At 50.6% G+C, this 19,874-nt stretch overlaps 1 protein-coding gene across 2 annotated transcripts in view; it reads right to left on the reverse strand.

Moving 5' to 3' along the window:
- The window catches only part of Nwd1 (NACHT and WD repeat domain containing 1), a 61,070-nt gene that overhangs the window by 23,180 nt on the left and 18,016 nt on the right, over nt 1-19,874 (reverse strand). For both annotated transcript variants that reach the window (XM_026390044.2, XM_026390045.2), the window contains exons 5-10: nt 17,682-17,885; nt 16,114-16,273; nt 14,193-14,310; nt 12,764-12,922; nt 7,405-7,602; nt 5,691-5,813 (exon numbers count right to left, since the gene is read on the reverse strand). In XM_026390044.2, coding sequence (XP_026245829.2) covers nt 5,691-5,813; nt 7,405-7,602; nt 12,764-12,922; nt 14,193-14,310; nt 16,114-16,273; nt 17,682-17,885 — 962 coding nt within the window. The remainder of the gene's footprint in view (nt 1-5,690; nt 5,814-7,404; nt 7,603-12,763; nt 12,923-14,192; nt 14,311-16,113; nt 16,274-17,681; nt 17,886-19,874) is intronic.

Here is a 19,874-nt window from a genome sequence, read left to right on the forward strand (position 1 = left end):
TGGAATGTTATGCCACACTTACAAATTTGTTAAAAAATTATAATCTAGAGATAGCAATAGATAAAGTACAATTAAATTTTCCAATTAATTATTTAGGAGTTCTATTATCCTCAACCATGGTCCGTCCACCTAAAATTCAAATACGAGTAGATCAACTCAAATCGCTTAATGACTTTCAAAAGTTGTTGGGAGATATAAATTGGATAAGGCCTTATCTAGGCATACCAACAGGAGAGTTAGGACCTTTATTTGATATCCTAAAAGGTCCATCAGATCCAAATTCACCCCGCATATTAACTCCTGAAGCAAGAAAGGCATTAAAAATTATTGAAACATATATGGAAAATATGCATTTGGACAGAATTGATATAAGTTTGCCTTTATTATTCATTGTAATACCAACAAAAAATATTCCTACAGGAGTATTTTGGCAAGAAGGTCCATTATTGTGGATACATTTATCTTACTCTCCTAACACTATTCTTACTAGGTATCCTGAGGCTGTAGGACAATTAATACTGAAAGGAATAAAAGCAGCAAAGGGAGTGTTTGGAATTTCTCCCAATAAAATTATTACTCCATATACTATGGAGCAAATTGATGAGTTAGCTAATGAGTTAAATACATGGGCAATAATCATGTGTAAATCAAATGTTTCATTTGATAATCATTTACCATCTAATCCTTTGTTGTCTTTTTGGTCTAAGCATCCTGTAGTTTTTCCTAAAATGACAAGAAAAACACCTATCGTGAATGCTCCAAATATATTCACTGATGGGTCTAATAATGGTACAGCAGCAGTAGTTACCCCTGATCAAACTTTTACATTTTTAGTTCCCAAACAATCAGCTCAAAAGGTAGAGCTCAATGCAGTTTTACAAGCTTTTGTGATGTTTAAAGATTCTGTATTTAATTTATTTTCTGATAGTCAGTATATAGTTAATGCTATAATATCCCTTGAAGATGCTGGTAGGATTTCCCCTTCCTCTACTGTTTTCTCTTTGTTTTCCACTATACAAAGTCTAATCTGGGATAGAAAAGATCCATTCTTTATAGGACATATCAGGGCACATACAGGATTGCCTGGAGCCCTTAGTTTGGGCAATGATTTAGCAGATAAAACTACACATGATATACATATTTTTTCTACTGTAGAAGAAGCTACAAATTTTCATAAAAGGTTTCACGTTAATGCTAATACTTTACAAAAGCGTTTTAAAATAACTAAGGAACAAGCCAGGCATATAATAAAACAATGCCAAAATTGTGTGACCTTTTTACCACAAGTTAATCTTGGAGTCAATCCTAGAGGACTGATACCTAACCATATTTGGCAGATGGACGTCACACACTTGCCAGAATTTGGAAAATTAAAATATTTACATGTTACAGTTGATACTTCTTCCGGATTTTTGATGGGCTCCCTTCATGCCGGAGAAAAAACTAAAGATGTTATAGCTCATTGCTTACAAAATTTTGCCACTGTGGGTATTCCTAAACAGTTAAAAACTGATAATGGTCCTGGTTACACTTCTAACTCTTTTAAACAATTTTGCTCATCTTTTGGTATTACTCATATAACAGGAATCCCATACAATCCACAGAGACAAGGCATAGTTGAAAGAGCTCATCAAACTATTAAAACGTACTTATTAAAGCAAAAAGAGGGAATTGGAAAGGGGTATATATCCCCCAAAGATAAACTTAAAATAACCCTTTTTACTCTAAACTTTCTAAATTTGGATTCATCAGGACTTAGTGCTGCGGAAAGACATATGTATCCGAAAAATGTACATAAGCCTAAGGTACTTTGGAAAGATATTCTAACAGGACAATGGAAAGGTCCCGACCCAGTTATTGTCTGGAGTCGGGGTTCCGTTTGTGTGTTCCCACAGGGAGAACAGCAGCCGATTTGGATTCCAGAGAGGTTAACCAAAACAATTTCTACAGAAAAAGAAGATGATTTGACTGAAATCCATAACAGCTGATATCCAGAGCTCCAGCTTGGCTATTCTTACATCTGCGACAGTGATTAACCACGGTGCCTTTTTTCAATATCTATTTTATTATTGCATTTTTCCCACATCATAAAGTTCTATTTTATTTTTCGAGCTCATACAAACCTAGGTTAATGTTTTTCTGATCAGTTTTGTTTTTTGACTATGTTTTATTTTTTGACTGTGGAGTTTTTAAACATTGCAATGGAGATTTCACCTAGGTAAAGCTACAAGGCCTTTATTATTGTCTTATATGTTGTATGTTATGTGCGCACACTTCTGTTTTGTGTTGTATGTCTGTATGTGTGTATGTCCATATATCTTATATGAGGAGCGCTCATGAATAAATGGATCCGAATTTTTTTTTTATTCACGTGATTTTAATGGTTTAATTTAGATTGGGTAAACAGCTGTTGAAAATTGTTTTAATATGTGAACAAATAAGGAGGTTAACAGATCTGTTTGTTTGCTTTCACCTTTCCTTCTCATTATATTTAATAATTCTGTTCAGGATAATGTAAATTGTTCAAAAAATTGTTTTCTTAATGCCTGTTGGAATGTTACATAATTTTTTTCCTAGCATCATTGCCAGAATTCCTATCTTCATCCCAGTGCCGGTGAAGACAAAGATAAAACCAAACTACAGCTTCTTCGGTAGCTATCAACAAACTGTATAAACTGATGCATCAGTGAATAATAACTCAACAAGTAATGCTCAATCAAGGAGTAGATTTACTTTGGGAAGAAATGGACATATTGACAGATTCCTCTACTTTGAACTGCTTGCAGAACTTGCCTGGACTATGTATCACTTGTATGCATTGTGAACTATCTGTTGGTGCAGCGAATTGTGGTAATGCTGGCATCTTTGCTGATGGTGTCACCGGTGGTACAATTTTTCAAAGGAGCCCTCAATTGGCTTGGTGTCATGGCATTTTTCATCCTCCTCCCTTCTACTAGTGATGGTCTAAAATTTGGGGGCCAACAGAGGTGAGGCAAAGAACCTCACCCCCCCATTGGCACCAAGGACAAGTTTGGGGGCCAACAGAGGTGAGGCAAAGAACCTCACCCCCCCACTGGTGCAAAGGCCTATCCACAAGTATGGCTGTATGCTGGACCGGTAGTCAGTGACGGGTATGATCCGATTGTAATGGTACCAACCTAAGACAGGAGGCTGACGCCTAGAGGTCAGTTCATCCGATGACGGGTAAGGACCATATGTTGAATTGGACTACCTAACAGGCACGGTCCCTAAGCCACATTACTTGTTGTTTATTTAAACAGAAGGGGGGAGATGCTGAGAGCCACAGCCGAGTCTGTATGGCCCCTGGCATTTTGCCAACAGTATTGATTGACAGGCAAGGCGTTAATATCTGCCTCTGCCGCTACTTTTGAGTTCTAGCGCTAATTTTGAGTTCTCGCGCTATTTTTAGTTCTCACGGGGATTCCCCGGGAGTTCCCATTGGTTGGCGAAGGGCAGGAGGAGGGTTTTCCCGGGGAGATATTTCCGGCTGGGGGTTCCTGGAGGAGCCTCGTGGCTTTTTCGGGAGGATTCCCCAGGAGCGTGTGTGAGGTTTTTTCTTGCAGTAGAAAAAATAAAATTTGTTCCTGCTTTAGTGGCTCGTGATTTGTGCCCAGCCAGACTGCGGCACTTAATAAACAAAGAGTTCTTACAAATAATCAAGAACTAATGCAAATGATCTACTCACAACTTGGACAAAGAAAATAAATAGGATTTTTACAAAAAATAGTGTTGGTAAACAATAAACATTTGAAAATCATGATCGACTTCACAAAAAATGCAAACAAAATACCAATATGTCCTAATTACCTACCATATTGGTAAAAATTCTAAAGATTGATCATCTGAATGTGGCAAACTGATAAAAGAAATCAACTAATTCCTCACTTTGCTGATAAAGTGGAAGTTGGTATTACTTTGTATCCATTTGTTTATTCTTGTGGTGCTAGAGATGGAACTCAAGACCTCACACATGCTAGGCAAGGTAGAACCTTTTAAAGTAACATCTCTTTCTTTTTTAATGAGTAACATTTCTTTCTTTTAAAAAAAAAATATTTACTTTTTAGGTGTAGTTGGGCACAATATCCTTATTTTGTGTTTTTATTTTTATGTGGTGCTGAGGATTGAACCTAGGGCCTCCCCTCGCCTGTGAGGCGACTGCTCTACCGCTGAGCCCGGCCGCAGCCCCAGTGAGGTTTCTTTCTACGAACCCTCACATTAGCCTACTCTTGGCCAACGCCATCCAACACAGGCCCATTGTAAAATAAAGTGTTGAATGTCACATGTAACGTATTGAATACTGGACTGAAAATGAAAAACAAGAGTTTTATGGGTAGGTTCTCATGAGTTTCAACCATCAATGTCAGAAAGTCACAAGTCAAACTAACATCAGCCAGGGACATCTGTGTATGACGTGGACCAATTTAACGAATCAGAGATCCGTCACCAGACGTCGAATCCCTGAGGCCTTGATCTTGGACTTCCCAGGCTCCAGAATTGTGAGAAATAAATTCCTGTTGTGCCTAAGTTACCCAGACGGTGGCATTTTGTTATAGAAGCCCCCAAAGAGATGAAGATAATGAGCTCTGGGGAACAATGAACTATTTTTGCTGCCTTTAAGCATTCTAAGTGTAAAGATTCCATGGCGTACGGCAGCGTTGTTCACGATCACCAAGGATTGAAACGACGCAGGTTGATGAACAGATAAACAAACTGTGGTCGGTTCTCAGGATGGAATTCTACTCATCGATATGAAGGGGTAAGTTATGGGGCTGGGGCTGGGGCTCAGTGACAGAGGGCTTGCCTAGCACGGGTGAGGCCCTGGACTCCATCCCCAGCTCAGAAAATAATAAAATGTGAAAAAGGCAGGTTGAGATCGTGTTCACCTTGGGTTTTTGCATTCGTTTTGATTTTTCACGAATACCGTATTAGAAAGGTGTTCACCATGGAGCTGTGGACAGTGGACGTGTGCCTAGCCTGGGGGAGGAGGCCTGGGTTCCACTCAGGTTAGCCTTGCTCCGCCTCCCTTCAGCACCTAGGACAGGGCCTGGCACAAGGGACGTGGGACCAAGCCCAGTCAAGGATTCAGTGAACCAATTGCGTGTGGGAGACACAAGCAGAATGGAACACCCCTTTAGGATCTGCTGTGGCCTGCAGGTCCCTCTCCCCAAATTTGTCTGTTGGAAACAGCCCCAAAACAATAGTGGGGCAGGTGGAACCTTCCAGAGGGGATCGGGTCATGGGGGCTCTGATCCTCTTGACGGAGCACCACCTCCACGTCTGGAACTCAGATATTGTGAGCTCCATTTTGCTTTCTGGAAACCCTGCCTTTGCTAGACCTTGGCTGCAAGAGGATGAGGCCCACACAGAGCAGCGTTGAGCCATCTCGGTTGAGGACACCCTGAACCAGCCAACTGACTGCCAATGCATGAACCAGTCTGGCTGGCACCAGAGGAACTTCCCACAGAGCCCAGTCTGAATTACCGACCCGCAGAGGATGAGCTGAAGAAACAGCGTATCTGTCGCTGTGTATCGTGAAGCTTTGTTACGCAGCTCTAGCTGCCTGATGCAGGAAATGAGATCAGCTTTCATACAGAGAAGTGAACCTGTGGGGAGGTTGCTGTGGGACACGAGGAAGATGCTGACCACACCCCACCCTTGCTGAGCCTCACCCGTGTGTCCTGTTAGAATGTGGACCACCTGCTGCTCCTCCATGTCCCACACAGCCACGAGGCCATCCTGGGTGCCGACCACCAACAACTTCTCTTCCAGGCTCCACGCCATGGCGGTGATACCTGCAGCCATGCAAAAGTGATGGCCTCAGTGCCCGTGTCCAGGTGCCCAGCCAGGGGATCCTCTAGAGAGCCCCCACTTCACAGTTAGAAAACAGACAGATTCAGCCCCTTGTCCAGAGTCACATGGGAGGAGGCAGCAGAGCCAGGGTTCTGTAGCAGGGGTCGACAGGTGCCAGACCAAGGGGCTTGCTGTGACATTGTGTTGCCGTGGGTAAGAGGAAGGACTAAACCCAGCCTGTCCTTGGTGGTTCTCACCCAGGGTGATTCCGTCCCCCAGGGGACAGTGAGTGATGTCTGGAGACATATGGGGATGTCACCACTGGGAACAAAGGTGCTATTGGCATCTGTGAGTGGGGATCTGCTCGACTCCCTAGGACACAATAGGGTCCCCAAGTCTTGGAGTGGCTTTCCCAGGAAGCCTGAACCTGGGTGGGGGCTGGAACATCGCCAGGCCCCGATTAAAGTATCTAGGTTCTTGCCCAGGCCTCAGAGTGCTACTCAATAAGACAAGAGCAGAAATGATAATTTCTGCCTCCAGGTCATTCTACTTTATTTAAGTCACTGTCATTTTGGTCTCTGTCACAACATCTGAACCTGTATCCTGACAAAGGCACAGTCTATCCCACTAAACCAACTTCAGCCTCAGAATCCTCAGCCCAGCCCTCCAGTGGCCGCCCCTGAGGGATTCCTCCACGTGTCCCACTCAGCCTCCCAGGACGCCTCTTTTGGAAACAAGGGTCTGGGAAGTGTGACTTTCTCTACCGGGCCCTGGGGTACCGAAAGAGCCTTGTTGGTAACAGCCCGGCATCTGACCCCTGAGCTGATAGAGATGTCACAGTGAGAATGAGGAATCGTAGGTGAGCAGATAAAAGGAAGGCGGCTGAGACGGGTGGGTGAGCCATGGTGAGTGGAGAGGTGGGGGCGGGAGAGGAAGAGTCAGGTCATAGGTGGCCTGCAAGCTGACATGGGGCAGGGTGTGGCTGGTGGGGTCAGGCGAAGATGGCAGAGGAGGGGTTGGGTGGACAGACAGATGAGCCCGTGGGTAGGAGGGTGGGATCAGAGGAAGCAGGGATGGTTTGGGGAGGGAGGGTGGAAGGGAAGATGGAGGGCAGGTGGGCGGTGGGTGGACAGGAAGGTTGGTGGGGATATGGGAGGGAGGAAGGATGCATGGACAGATGGAAGAACCAAGGATAACGAGTCAATGACCTGCCCTGGGTCCTCTTCTCCCGTGACCCTCTGGGGCCCCGGGGCCGCCTGCAGTTCTGTCAGCCTCTTGGGGCCACCAGGCACCAATCCCTAGCCCCCAGGCTTCCCAGCACAAGCCTGGGAACTGCAGCCGCTCAGGGCAGTGGCACCGGGCTCTCTGGGAGGGGACCTTGGAGGCACCCTCTGGCAGCGGGCTCATTAGCAGCATTTACACCAGTAATCTCCAGCCGCTGGGGACAGAAGCCGAGCCAGCAGGAGACAGCCAGGGCTTGCGCTGATAGCGCCCACGGGGCTCCTGAGTGGCAGCAGGCGCAGCCCCAGCACCTGCCGCCTGCCGGGTGGAAGGCAGGGACCTGGCGGGATTTGCTACGCTGGGGACACTCACCTTTGTGACAGCCCGTGAGGGCTGCCCGCAGGGGCCCCCCCGGGGGCTGGAGGAATCCTGCAAGGGGCACCAGCACAGGATGCAGGCACACTCGGAACCAGCTCTGGGCCTGTTGGCACAGCTGCCCCACCAGCGCGGGGTGGGACGCAGCGAAGAAGTGGAGTCTGGCCAGGAGTTCAGTGTACAGGACGCTCCTGTCTGCAAGGGGGTGCGGTGAAAGTCGGTGGGCCGCCCCTCCACCCAGGCCCCGCCCCTCCAGCCCAGGGCCCACCCCTCCACCCAGGCCCCGCCCCTCCAGCCCAGGGCCCACCCCTCCACCAAGGCCCCGCCCCTCCACCAAGGCCCCGCCCCTCCACTCAGGCCCCGCCCCTCCAGCGCAGGGCCCACCCCTCCACCAAGGCCCTGCCCCTCCAGTCCCAGGCTCCACCCCTCCAGACCAGGCCCCGCCCCTCCAGGCCCACCCTATGCTCAGGTTGGACCTCAGTTGCGATTTGGTTGACAATGAACATCCATCCATCCATCCATCCATCCATCCATCCATCCATCCGCAGTGCTGAGACTCAGGGCCCCACACGTGCTGGGCAAGCGCTCTACCACTGAGCCCAGCCCAGCCTCTGGGTTTCTTTTGGTCTCCCCACCACTCTAGCCCTCAGCTTCCCAGAACAAAGACGCATCTGCCTTGTCCGTCGCTGTGTTTGAAAAGCCCAGAACAACACAGGCCCCCGATCGTTTCCCCAGCAAGTCCCAGGGTACCGCAAAGTGCTCCTCAACTTACGATGGGGCCTCACCCTTGAAACCCATCGTAAGTTGAAAATGCAAGTGGGAAGCGCGTGGAGCCCACCACGCCCCTGAACATCCCGCTCCAGCCCACCCTGGGGGCCCGTTGTCTCCCCTCGGGACCTCCATCACGAGAGGATCAAGCCACTGCCAATGACTGGAAATAAAGATTGAAATTCAAGTGTGAAGTAAGTGTCTGCGGATGCGCGTCAAGTGCACCACCTAGAATCCAACCAGCACAAGCTGGGGGCCGTCTGGAGGCGGGGACCTGTACCAGCCTGGGCGACAGAACAGCAGCGCTGCACCCCCTCACAGCTGTGGGGCCAGCAGCCTGTGATCAGGGGTTGGCATGGCAACGCCCCCTCCATAGGCTCCAAGGGCCGCTGTCACTGTCTGGTGGCTCCAGGGACTTCTTGGCTGTAGCTACATAATAGTCACTTGTCCAGCGATTAGCAGGTAAATATATCTTTATTTGGGGGGGGGGCTGATTTTCCTGCCTGCTACATGGAAGTACTATCATTATTATTCCAGATTTAGAAAGGGGGAAATGAGGTACAGAGAGGTTAAGTGACTTGCACAAGGTCACATAGACAGTAAGAGAAGGAAATCTGACCCCCAAAAGTTTGATTCCAATGCCCTTAGTAACAAAGACCAGGTGCTAGGTGGGATATGGCAAGAGTGTGTTACCCAAGGTTTTATGTGTAGAAATATATCCCAACTGTGAGGTATTAAGGCAGTATTTATCTTGATAGTTGAGTTGATTGGCTCTACCTTAAATTATTAACAGAGTATTAACAGAGAAAACAGAATCTGATCATGTTGTTTAGAGGTGGGACCTTTGGAAAATGATTTAGATTAAATAATGCCATCAGTGGAGAGTCCCATGATTCAAGAGGGAGGAAAGTCAGAGAACACATTCCCATTCCCTGTCTCTCCCCATGTGATGCTCTGAACCACTTCAGGATTCTGCCAGCAAGAAGGCCATCGACCTCGGATCAGAACTGTGAACTAAGACAAACCTCTTTTCTTTATAAAGTAGCCTGTTTCAAGTATTTCATTACAGTAACAACAACAACAAAGACTAATATACCAGATATTCTGAAGTTAGATTGTTTGTTCTGAGCCTGTCATTGGCACTTTCTAACCATGGAGCCTGGGAAAATGACAAGAATTCCTTGGGCTTTGGCATGCTGGTGGTTCCATGGCTAGAATGGGGGACAGACCTGGGACCAGAAGTGAATGTGGCATTTACTGCAGATGCTAAATTTAAGGTAGAGCCAATCAACTCAACTATCAAGATAAATACTGCCTTAATGCATTTTTTAAAAAATCAAAATCAATGGTCCTCAAACCTGTGATTAACAAAATAGTAACTTTTTCAATAAGATCAGAGCAGGGGCTATAGGGAAATCTCTAACTTCTACTCAATTTTCCTTTAAACCTAAAAATGCTAAATAAATAAATAACTAAAGTCTACTGAAACACACAGAATCAGAAGCGACTCTGTTGGACCCTGAGGTAAAAGGGGGCAATCAGGATGGACGCCTTGGGGTTATTCAGATGGGTCTCCCTGTCCCCAGCTTGTGGAGCGTTCAGGGTTGTCCTACAGCGCCCCCTGGTGGTTACAGTTATTCCTACACCTGTCTAGGGTGAGCCGCGGGTTGTCAAGGGGTTTGCAAAGATCTTGCTAGGATTTGGACTTTTAATCTTCCCTTGGACTAGGAAGTCACCCCAGGGAGGCTTACAGTTCCTGGGGAGCACCTCTTACATTGTTATTCTTTGTAGACAGTTCCCTGTGCTGTTCCATGGGAGAGAGAGAACGTGGTAAGTGAGCCGGGACAGATCTTAACCATCCCTGGACCTCAGAAGGAGCTGGCTCTGCGCCCGGGACAAGGGCAGGCGGTCAGTAGGGGTTGCACGGTGCACGAGACAGGTGTAACCAAGCGCACAGACAGCAACTTCTGTTTAATTCTGCATTTTTCTGATGAGGAGGACCCTGGCCAGGTGTAGCAATGCCTCATCCAAGGTCTTTCACATCAGCAATGTTGATGCTCTCCTGGGACAGTGACAGAACCCTGATGGCACCACAGGGACAGGCTCTGCATGAATGGACTCACACACCCTTCCACAAAGCCCTCGGTGGGACCACTGATGAGCATTCTCGTTTTGCATATGGGGAAATGGAGGACTGACCAGGAGGTAAATGCAAGGACAGAGAAGATTTCTGTTAAGTGGCAGAGCCAAGATTTCAACTGACACATGGGGTTCGGAATCCATGTTCATGGCCAGGTCTGGTCTATGGGACAGGGATGGAAATGTGGCAGTGAGCAAAGGAATGGTACCATTATTCTCATTAAGCACAGAGTCTGGCTTGGCAGACGTGATGCAAAAGAAAACCATTAGCAAGGATAAGTGAGAGTGAAGACAGGTGTGGTGGAGCACGCCTGTAATCCCAGCTTCTTGGGAGGCTGAGGCAGGAGGATTGCCAGCCTCTGCAATTTAGCAAAGCCCTCAGCAATTAGCAAGATCCTGTCTCAAAATAAAAAGAAAAGAAAAAAGAAAGAAAGAAAGAAGAAAGGAGAGAGAGAGAGAGAGAGAGAGAGAGAGAGAGAGAGAGAGAGAGAATATGAATACAGATGGAAACAGGGCAGTGGTTGAAAATGCAGAGGCCCCAGAAACAGGAGGGTGTCAAGCTGGCAAATCCCAAGCAGGACCCCCCAGGATGTCATGTGCTCTGGCCAGGCTTGGTCATTCCCAACACCGACTGGAGAGAAGCAAACAGCTCAAGGACTTTTACAGACCAAGAAGAACACTCTGCAAGGGAGTCCCAGGCCACCACTCATCCATCCCCAGGCCACCATGGAGAGGCGCTTTGGATATGGGGACTTAAACCTCTGTGACCACCTCCTTCCTCCACACACTCCCTTCACAATTTATCACCCGTTGTTAAATTGGTATATAAGTCCCCGGATCTCGCCACATCTTTGGGCTTTTTCCTCTTTTCTGTGAAGTTTTCATGCACATACAGTTAATATCCATCTGCCTTTTCTCCTGCTCAGCTTTTGTTAGTTTAATTCCCAGGCCCCCAGGCACTGAATATCCAAGGGTAGAGGGAAAGTTGTTCTTGTTTGATTGTAAAATGGTCCATCCCCTGGGGCTCAGTGGTGGAGCGCTCACCTAGCACGTGTGAGGCCCTGGGTTCCATCCTCAGCACCACATAAAAATAAATAAATAAAATGAAGGTATTGGGTCCATCGACGACTGAAAAAAAGTACAGTCCCTGTGAGAAGTGGTGCACAATTCCTCAAAAAGGTAAACAGAATCACCCTAAGATCCAGCAATTCCACTTCTGGGAACAAACTCGAAAGGGTGGAAGGCAGGGTCTCAAAGAGAGGCATTTGTCACTTGACATGTTCAGCGCACTCACGGCTGCCCGAGATGGAAGGAAGCCAAGCAACCACCTGGGACAGATGCACGGATACACAGAATGCAGAGGACACACGACGGGGTGTGATTCAACCAGAAAAGGAAGGAAATCCTGACTCAGGCTCCCGTGTAGATGAACCCCGAGGACATGCACTCAGTGACATCACTCAGGGAGAGGACTAGGCCATGGCCGCACACCGTAGTGTGAGGTGCACCTCGTCTTGGACACTGAGCAGGTCCAGCCTGGGGGGCACTCGGCTGGGAGCAGGAAAGGACAGTGTCTGATTCCACTCCCGGGAGGGCCCCGGAGTCATCGAAGCCACCCAGACAGGATGTGAAACCGTGGGTGCCCCAGGGCACACATCTAAAGCCCACATCTCCTGGAGACGGAGTTTCAGCTTGGGAAAGTAAAAGAGGAGTGCAGACGGTGGTGGAGTTGGTCAGACACTCGCGTGGACTCCTCACGCCACCAAACCAAACACTTAAAAACGGTGAAGGTGGTAAAATTTGCTACATGCATTTTGCCTATGTTTTTTTCGATGTTATTTTTTAGTTGTGGTTGGACACAATACCATTATTTTATTTATTCATCTTTATGTGGTGCTGATGACCCAACCCAGGGCCTCGCACGGGCCAGGCGTACGCTCTACCACTGAGCCACAACCTCAGCCCTTGCTGTAATTTAAAAAAAAAAAAATAGTGTTTAGCGTGTGTGAGGTTCTGGCTTTAATACCACAGCACCAAAAATATTAAATTGAATTCAAAATGAAACTTGAAAAACACACAAACAAAACAGCATCACAGGCAGAGCAACAGGATTTAGAGATTCTCCAAGGTCTGGGGAAGGGTCGGAAAAATGCAGCCTGAGGTCCAGACCCAGGCTGAGTCAGCAGTTAACAGTTTTTGTAGATCCCTGTGTTGCTATGCAACCGATGACAAGAAACCATGAGCCCCGATAAAGCTCAACGTTGTCCCCCAAAAAAACAATTCACATCTTTCTCATTTCCATAATTTTCTCTGAGTTAATCATTGTCCTTGACGGCTATTATCATATTTTGAATTTCACCAATGAAAAAATCTGTGGGGATCTTTTTTGTCTTCTTAAGAACAGACATGCCAGGCCGCGAAGAGACCCCCAGCCGGGCAGCGGACTCACCCATGCCTCGGAGCTCCAGGGCAGGGCGGCAGAGCTGGAGGGCCTCCCGGACCAGGCCGACCTCGGGGGAGTCCACGTGAGGGGCACACATGTCAAAGTCATCCAGCAGGCTCTCGATGCCCCCAGAGATGCCGCGGCAGCAGATCCAGCTCATGCTACCTGTGGGGAGGCACAGACAGGGTGTGGGAAGCACGCACCTCCCGCCGGCTCCCCGGAGGGGGAGAGGCCCCTCTGCGTCTCTCCCGGGGGCTCTCAAGCTCAGCAGCACTGGCACCGGGGGCTGGACCACCCTCCTGGGTGGTGGGCAAGCTGTGCACTGCAGGCTACAGAGCCCAACCCTGGCCTCCACCCCCAGATGCCAGCAGCATCTCTACCCTCCAATGTGACTAATGTAACCGTCAAATGCGTCTCCCGAGGGGCAGAAAGCCCCTGGTTCAGAATCACAGGAATGAACAAGTGAGTGGATGCATTTGGGGACAGACAGGTGGAGATAGAAACACGGATAGATAGATGGGCATGTCTTGACAGGTGGATGGACAGATCCACAGAAAGATGGACGGATGGATAGATGGACAGAAAATAGAGATGGCTGGCCGGCTAGTTGGAAGGATGGATAGAGGGGTGGGGGGTAAGGGGATGAGTGGATGCGGCCAAGGATGTGCAGAACGACGATTCAGAAAGATGGCTGACTGGCTGGCGAGACAGATGGAGAGATAGACGACATCTTTGAGGCGCTGGGGATTAAACTCGGGGCCTCACACATGCTAGGCAGGTGTTCAACTAATGATCCACATCCCACTGCCAGACAGACAGACAGACAGGCAGAAAGATGGACGGACAGACATAAAAGAATGGATAGGTGGCCGGGCGCAGTGGTGCAGGCCTGGAATCCCAGCAGCTCAGGAGGCTGAGGCAGGGGGATCGAAAGTTCAAGGCCAGCCTCAGCGTCTTAGTGAGGCCCAGAGCAACTTAGCCAGACTCCGTCTCTAAATAAAATAAATAAATAAAAAGGGCTGGGGACGTGGCTCAGTGGTAAAGCACCTCTGAGTTCAGTACAAAAAGAAGAAATGCTGGTTGGACGGACACATGCACACCTGGGTGGATGGACAGACCGACCAACGAGGTCCCTCGTGCTAGGGCATGTTTTCTCACCCTCCGCCTCTCAGCGCTGGGAGCGGCTCGTCCCCTGTGGTGGGGGTGTCCTGTGCACTGCGCAGTGTCAAGAGGCACCCCCGGGTCACCAGGTTTGAGCAGCACCCCGACACACAGACACATGTGACAACCGTGGACCTCTGCAGAAATGTCAGGGACCCCAGAGTGCAGAAGCCCCCTGCTGCAAACCTCTGCAGGGTCTCTGCCCTGCCCTCTGCCCCTCCCAGAAGGCAGGCGCGTGGCGGAGCAGTGGGGACCTGTGGTCCCCCGGCCTTACCCAGCACCTCCTGCTTCAGCTCCTCCAGGCGCCCAGAGTGCAGCAGGTGATGGGGCAGCTCCTTCAGCTTCCGCTGGTTTGCCACCGTGTCCGAGAACCACAGGGGCTGCGGGGCCACCTGGCGGAGGAGAAGAGAGGCTGGTAGCTGGCGCCTGGGTGCAAGGTCCCTCACTCACTCCACCAACAGGGCCAGGACAGGCACCAGACAGTGCTGGGGCGGGGGCACAGAGAGAGCCCACAGCCCCCCACAAACAGGATTGGGGCAAAGGGAGGGACCTGGGCTCAGCAGTCTAAGCCCCAGGGAGGCAGCCCTTCCTGAGAGAATAAGGTTTCCTGAAGGTGCAGGCGGCAGGCCTGGGCCTGCGAAAATGGGTGGGAAAACAATGGCATTTAGGGAGCCACGCAGGGGCCTGCAGACTGGAGAGGGAAGAAACCTGGGAAGGCTCCCCGGAGGAAGAGGTTTTGGGGCTGAGCCTTGCTATGGCGGAGAAGCAAAAACAGGGCATGACATCCATGCTAAGGATGCCCAGGCTCCTGCTCCCAGACAGTGAGGGAGAAGACCAGAGGAAAAGCACAGAGGAACGGTATGGCAGGTCTTCCCGGGCGTGGGCACGGGGCGTGGGCACGGGGCATCAAGAGTCTCTGCGCTTCACGTAATTGCAAGGTACTCTTGTCACTAGAAAATCACATAAGCGGGCTGGGGATGTGGCTCAAGCGGTAGCGCGCTCGCCTGGCATGCGTGCGGCCCGGGTTCGATCCTCAGCACCACATACCAACAAAGATGTTGTGTCCGCCGAAAACTAAAAAATAAATATTAAAATTCTCTCTCTCTCTCTCTTTAAAAAAATCACATAAGCATTATTTTCTTAAGTGCCTGATACACTTAGGAACCTCGTGACTGGAAATAAGATTGTACCATGGAATTCACAGAGGAAAATATCTAATCCCCAAGAAACAGACGGACAGACAGACAAAAAAAAAAAAAAATAGCTGCAGTGGTCCCTCGTGTCCATGGGAGATTGGCTCCAGGACCCTTTGGATACCACAATCCAAGGATACCCAAGTCCCTTACAGAAAGTGGCAGAGAACCTGCTCCTCCCCACAGACTAAGTCATCTCCAGATGACGGAGTGCAAATGCCACGTACACAGTTGTCACTCTGAATTGTTCAGGGAGTAGGGACAAGAATATGAAGTCTGCAGTCCGCATGGTCAATACAGGTGCCTTTTTTTTGGAATTTTTATGGTACTGGAAATTGAGCCCAGAATCACTCTGCCTCTGAGCTACTTCCTCAACCCTTCTTTTTAAATGATTTATTTTGAAGCTGGGTGTGGTGGCACACGCCTGTGATCCCAGTGGATTGAGAGGCAGAGACAGGAGGATTGCAAGTTCAAAGCCAGCCTCAGCAACTTAGTGAGGTCCTCGGCAACTTAGCAAGACCCTGTCTCTAAATAAGATTAAAAAGGGGGCTGGGGAAGTGGCTTAAGTGCCCCTGGATTCAATCCCTGGTACCAAAAATAAATAAGAAAGTGATATATTTGGAGACAGGGCCTTGCTCAGTGGCCCAGGTGAGACCAGATTCCATTTTTATTTTAAAATATGTTTAAACTGGGATCGGTCGAACCTACAGATGGAGAACCAGGCTGCAGATTGAGGGCGGGGAGAACTGTTAGGCTTCACGAGGACTCAGTCCCAGGGGGTGAGTGAAAACCCCGAGATGCCAGGACTGGGCGCAGTATTAAATGTGGGGGTTCCCCCTTTGGAAAGTTGGGCTGGGGTCGTTTCTCCCTCCTCCGCTGCTCCCCAAATCATGGAGGAGGGAGGAGAAGTCGTGGGGAGGGCCTGAGAGTGGGAAGGATGGGGGGGAGGAGGCGAGTGCACCCGGCACGGCCAGGCGGTGGGGAGCAGGCCTGTCACCTCACCTTGCGGTCCAGGTTCAGGGGCTTCCCCACCAGTGGCAGGATGATGAGCTTCTTGGTGCCCTGGCTCCAGGCCCCTGAGAAGAAGTCGGCCAGGACGCGGTGCCTCTTGGCTTTCTCAGGCCCAGACAGGTAGCGCACCCAGACCACCTCAGCCAGCTGTCTGTGGGGAGGGACACAGGCTGACGGCCCGAGGGCTCAGCAGGCTCAGAGGCAGCCACCCGTCTTCCAGGAGCTGCTTCCAAACCCCAGTCCGTCCCAGCCCAGCCTCGGGTGCGTGCAGGGTCTGCCGACCGCCTGCCAGATGCCTTGCTCAGTGCGCATCTGTAGATGGGCCGTCTGGTTTTCCCTTAAATAAATGGACTTTCAAAAGGAGCCTCAGGGTACTTCAATAGGTTAAAAATAAAATCATAAATCATCACATGACCCAACAAGCCCACTTGGGTATGGACCCAAAGAACCCCAAACCGGGTTCAGACAGAAACTGGAACAGCAGGCACAGTGGCGCCTGTCTATGGTCCCAGGCACTTGGGAGGCTGAGGCAGGAGAATGGCTTGAGCCCGGGAGTTCAAGGTCAGGACAGCCTGGGCAACACGACGAGACTCTGTCTCCAAAACGTAAAAGAAAAGAAGACAAACACGCGTGTTCCTCCAGCACCATCTGCGATAGTTAAAAAGTGGAAAGAAACCGCTGTCCCTCAGCAGGTGGCCCGGTTGACAGAGGTGGTGCAGCCACACAGGGAACGTCACCTGGTCATAAAAAGGAGGAAGCGCTGACACAGGCCACAGCGTGGACGAGCTTTGAAAACATGACCCTGAGTGACAGAAGCCAGGCACAGTGTGTGACTCCGTGGACATGACACGTCCGGAACCGGTGAATCCAGAAAGACAGAGCCAGACCAGTGGCTGCCAGGGGCTGAGGGGGCAGTGGGAGTGACTGCGGGTGGGGACAGGGGTCACCTTTGTTTCCCCCCCCCCTTTGGAGGGGAGATTGAACCCGGGGGCCCTCTCCCATATCCCACATCCCCCAAATTTTTATATTTTGTTCAGAGACAGGGTCTCACTGAGTTGCTTAGGGCCTTGCAGTTGCTGAGGCTGGTTTTGAACTCACGATCCTCCTGCCTCAGCCTCCCGAGGGCTCTGGGGGTCTCCTTCTGGTGTGATGGAAACAATCCAGAAGGACATGGAATCGATGGTCGGCAGCACAGAGAGTGCACGAAACACCACTGAATCGTGCCTTTTAAACAGTGAATTGAATGTTCTGTGGGTTTCATCTCAACTTAATAAACGAGGGGCTGGGGGCACAGCTCAGAGGTAGAGCACTTGCCTGCCGAGCTGGAGGCCTGGCTTCCGTCCCCAGCACTTTACCAACCACAAAATAGAAGAGAGGAGGAGGAGGAAGAGGAGGAGGAGGAGGAGGAGGAGGAGGAGGAGGAGGAGGTTAGTATGTTAGAGGCCCTGGGGTGGAGGCCTGGAATTCTGAGCTAATTCCCTGGGAGTGGGAGGTCAAGAAGGAGCTGGTCATTGAGTCCTGTTTTCAGGGTCCCAACCAGACGGTGTCATTGGACCTACCTGTGGGCGATGGCCAGGAGCGTGAGGCCGTCCACGGGTCTCCGGGCCAAGCAGTGGCCCAGGTCCCGACGAAGCCGCACCCACAGCAGGGGCGGGAAGCGCAGCAGCTCCTTGCTGGGGGGGGTCCAGTCCCGGTACACCACCTGCAGCACCTCATCGTCCAAGGACAAGACGTCTTTCAGCTCCGCCTCCGAGAGACCGTGCCTGTGGGGAGGCCAGACGGGCTTGGATCACCTGGGACTTGTGCACCGAGGACGTGAAAGTCAGGAAAGGGAGACAGGCACCCCGGCTGGGCGCCCCCACAGGCCCGGGATCCGCATTTGGGAGCGCCCAGCAGGCCCCAGGCCCCCGGGGCTGACCCACCTAGTGATGCGTTTTCTGATCTCCTCTCCGTGCACATCTACGGAGGGAGCGTGGACCATCTGCCCCCTGCTCGGGGCAGCCTGAGACCCAGCCCAGGGAGGGAGGAAGCGGAAACTCAGGAATTAACGCAGGAAACAACGGCTCCCGTTCCAACCCACCCCGGTCTTTCCTGGCCTAAGAAGAGGCCAGTCTCACCGTTTGGATCTGGAATGTCCTCTAAAGTGTCCATGTTGACGGCTCGCAGCAACCTGGGGGGCCTGGGGGGCAGCCACTGGAGCTCTGGCCTCATCCGTGGACGAACCCACTGATGGATTCCTACTTTGGTGGCGTTACTAGGAGGTGGTGCTTAGTAGGAGGACGAGGTCACCAGTGTCAAGCTCTGGAAGGCACATCCTGTCCCCACCGTTCCTCCGTCTCTGCTTCATGGTCACCACTACACCCTTCCGCCACGATGTCCTGCCTCACCTCAGGGCCAGAGCCACAGAGCCAGCGGACCCCACACCAGAGCCTCTGGGACCAGGAGCCAACCTTCCCTGCTGCACGTGGTCACGGGGCGAAGGCTAACTGATCCACCGAGTTAGAGGCAGGGCCATCTCTCAGGGGGCTGAGAAGATGAGTTCAGGGGCTAGGACTAGAGCAGGGGTTCCAAGTGACAGACGGGAGCGACCGCAGGATCTGCCAGAAGTTTCCTCAGGGATGGAAACAATCGAACGGAGGTCATCTCGCAGCAGGGGACGGAGGTGGTGTTTTTCCGTTTGCACCACGGGGTGCGGGGATCGTCCACGAAGGGTCAGCACGTTGGTTCAACAACCATTGATGGAGCATCGGCTGGTTGGAGGCACTGATCTCCCAGGGACAGAGAGCTAGACACTGGTGGGAACCCATTTTCTATGGCCAATAACATGAGACCACAGACTGAGTACCTTGTTTAAAAAAAAAAAAAGCCCACAGCTGTCATCCCAGCGACTCGGGAGGCCGAGGTAGGAGGATCGCAAGTTCAAAGCCAGCCTCAGCGACTTAGAGAGCCCTTAGCAACTTCATGTATCAAGATAAAATATACAGGGCTGGGGATGTTGCTTAGTGGTTAAGCGCCCCTGGGTTCCATCCCCAGCGTCAAAAAAAAAAAAAAAAAAGAAGAAAGAGGCTTGTCTTGGATCGTGGTTCTTGTCCAAGGTCCAGGGGCCACCTCCTGGGATGGTTTTGTTTTGTTTTGTTTCTGTGGTTCTGAAGATTGAACCCGGGGACACTCTACCATTGAGCTACATCCCCAGCCCTTTTAATTCTAAGAAAGGGTCTTGCCAAGTCACTGAGACTGGCCTCCACCTCCTGAGAAGCTGGGATTAAAGGTGTGCACCCCTGTGCCCAGCTGGTGATGGCCTTCCTGCAGGCAGAGCCCTGAGTGGCTGGAGACAGGGGGTGTGCCTGCTGGTCCCCTTCTCTCTCCTAAGAAGGCACGTTCCCTCGGAGGCCCCACCCTGACCCCCTGGCCAATCCTCATCACCTCCCAAAGGCCCCCTCTGAACACCAGAGTCAGGTTAAACTTCCAGCCTTCTAATTCTGCACCATGGGATTCATGTCAATGCGTGAATCCTCGGGGACACGCCAGCCGTATCCACATTAGAGCAGATCCTGCCTGAGTCTCTCTGGGCTGTAGCAAAAACACTGTAGACTCGGGGCCTAAACCACAAACACTCTTTCTCCTAGTTCTGGAAGCTGGCAAGGCCAAGACCCAGATGCCTCAGATCTGGTGTCTGGAAAGGACCGGCTTTCGGGCTCATGAATGACATTTTTTTGCTGTGTTCTCACGTGGCAGAAGGAGCCAGGAGCTCT

This window comes from Urocitellus parryii, chromosome 3 (genome assembly GCF_045843805.1).
Source record: "Urocitellus parryii isolate mUroPar1 chromosome 3, mUroPar1.hap1, whole genome shotgun sequence".
Classification (NCBI taxonomy): domain Eukaryota; kingdom Metazoa; phylum Chordata; class Mammalia; order Rodentia; family Sciuridae; genus Urocitellus; species Urocitellus parryii.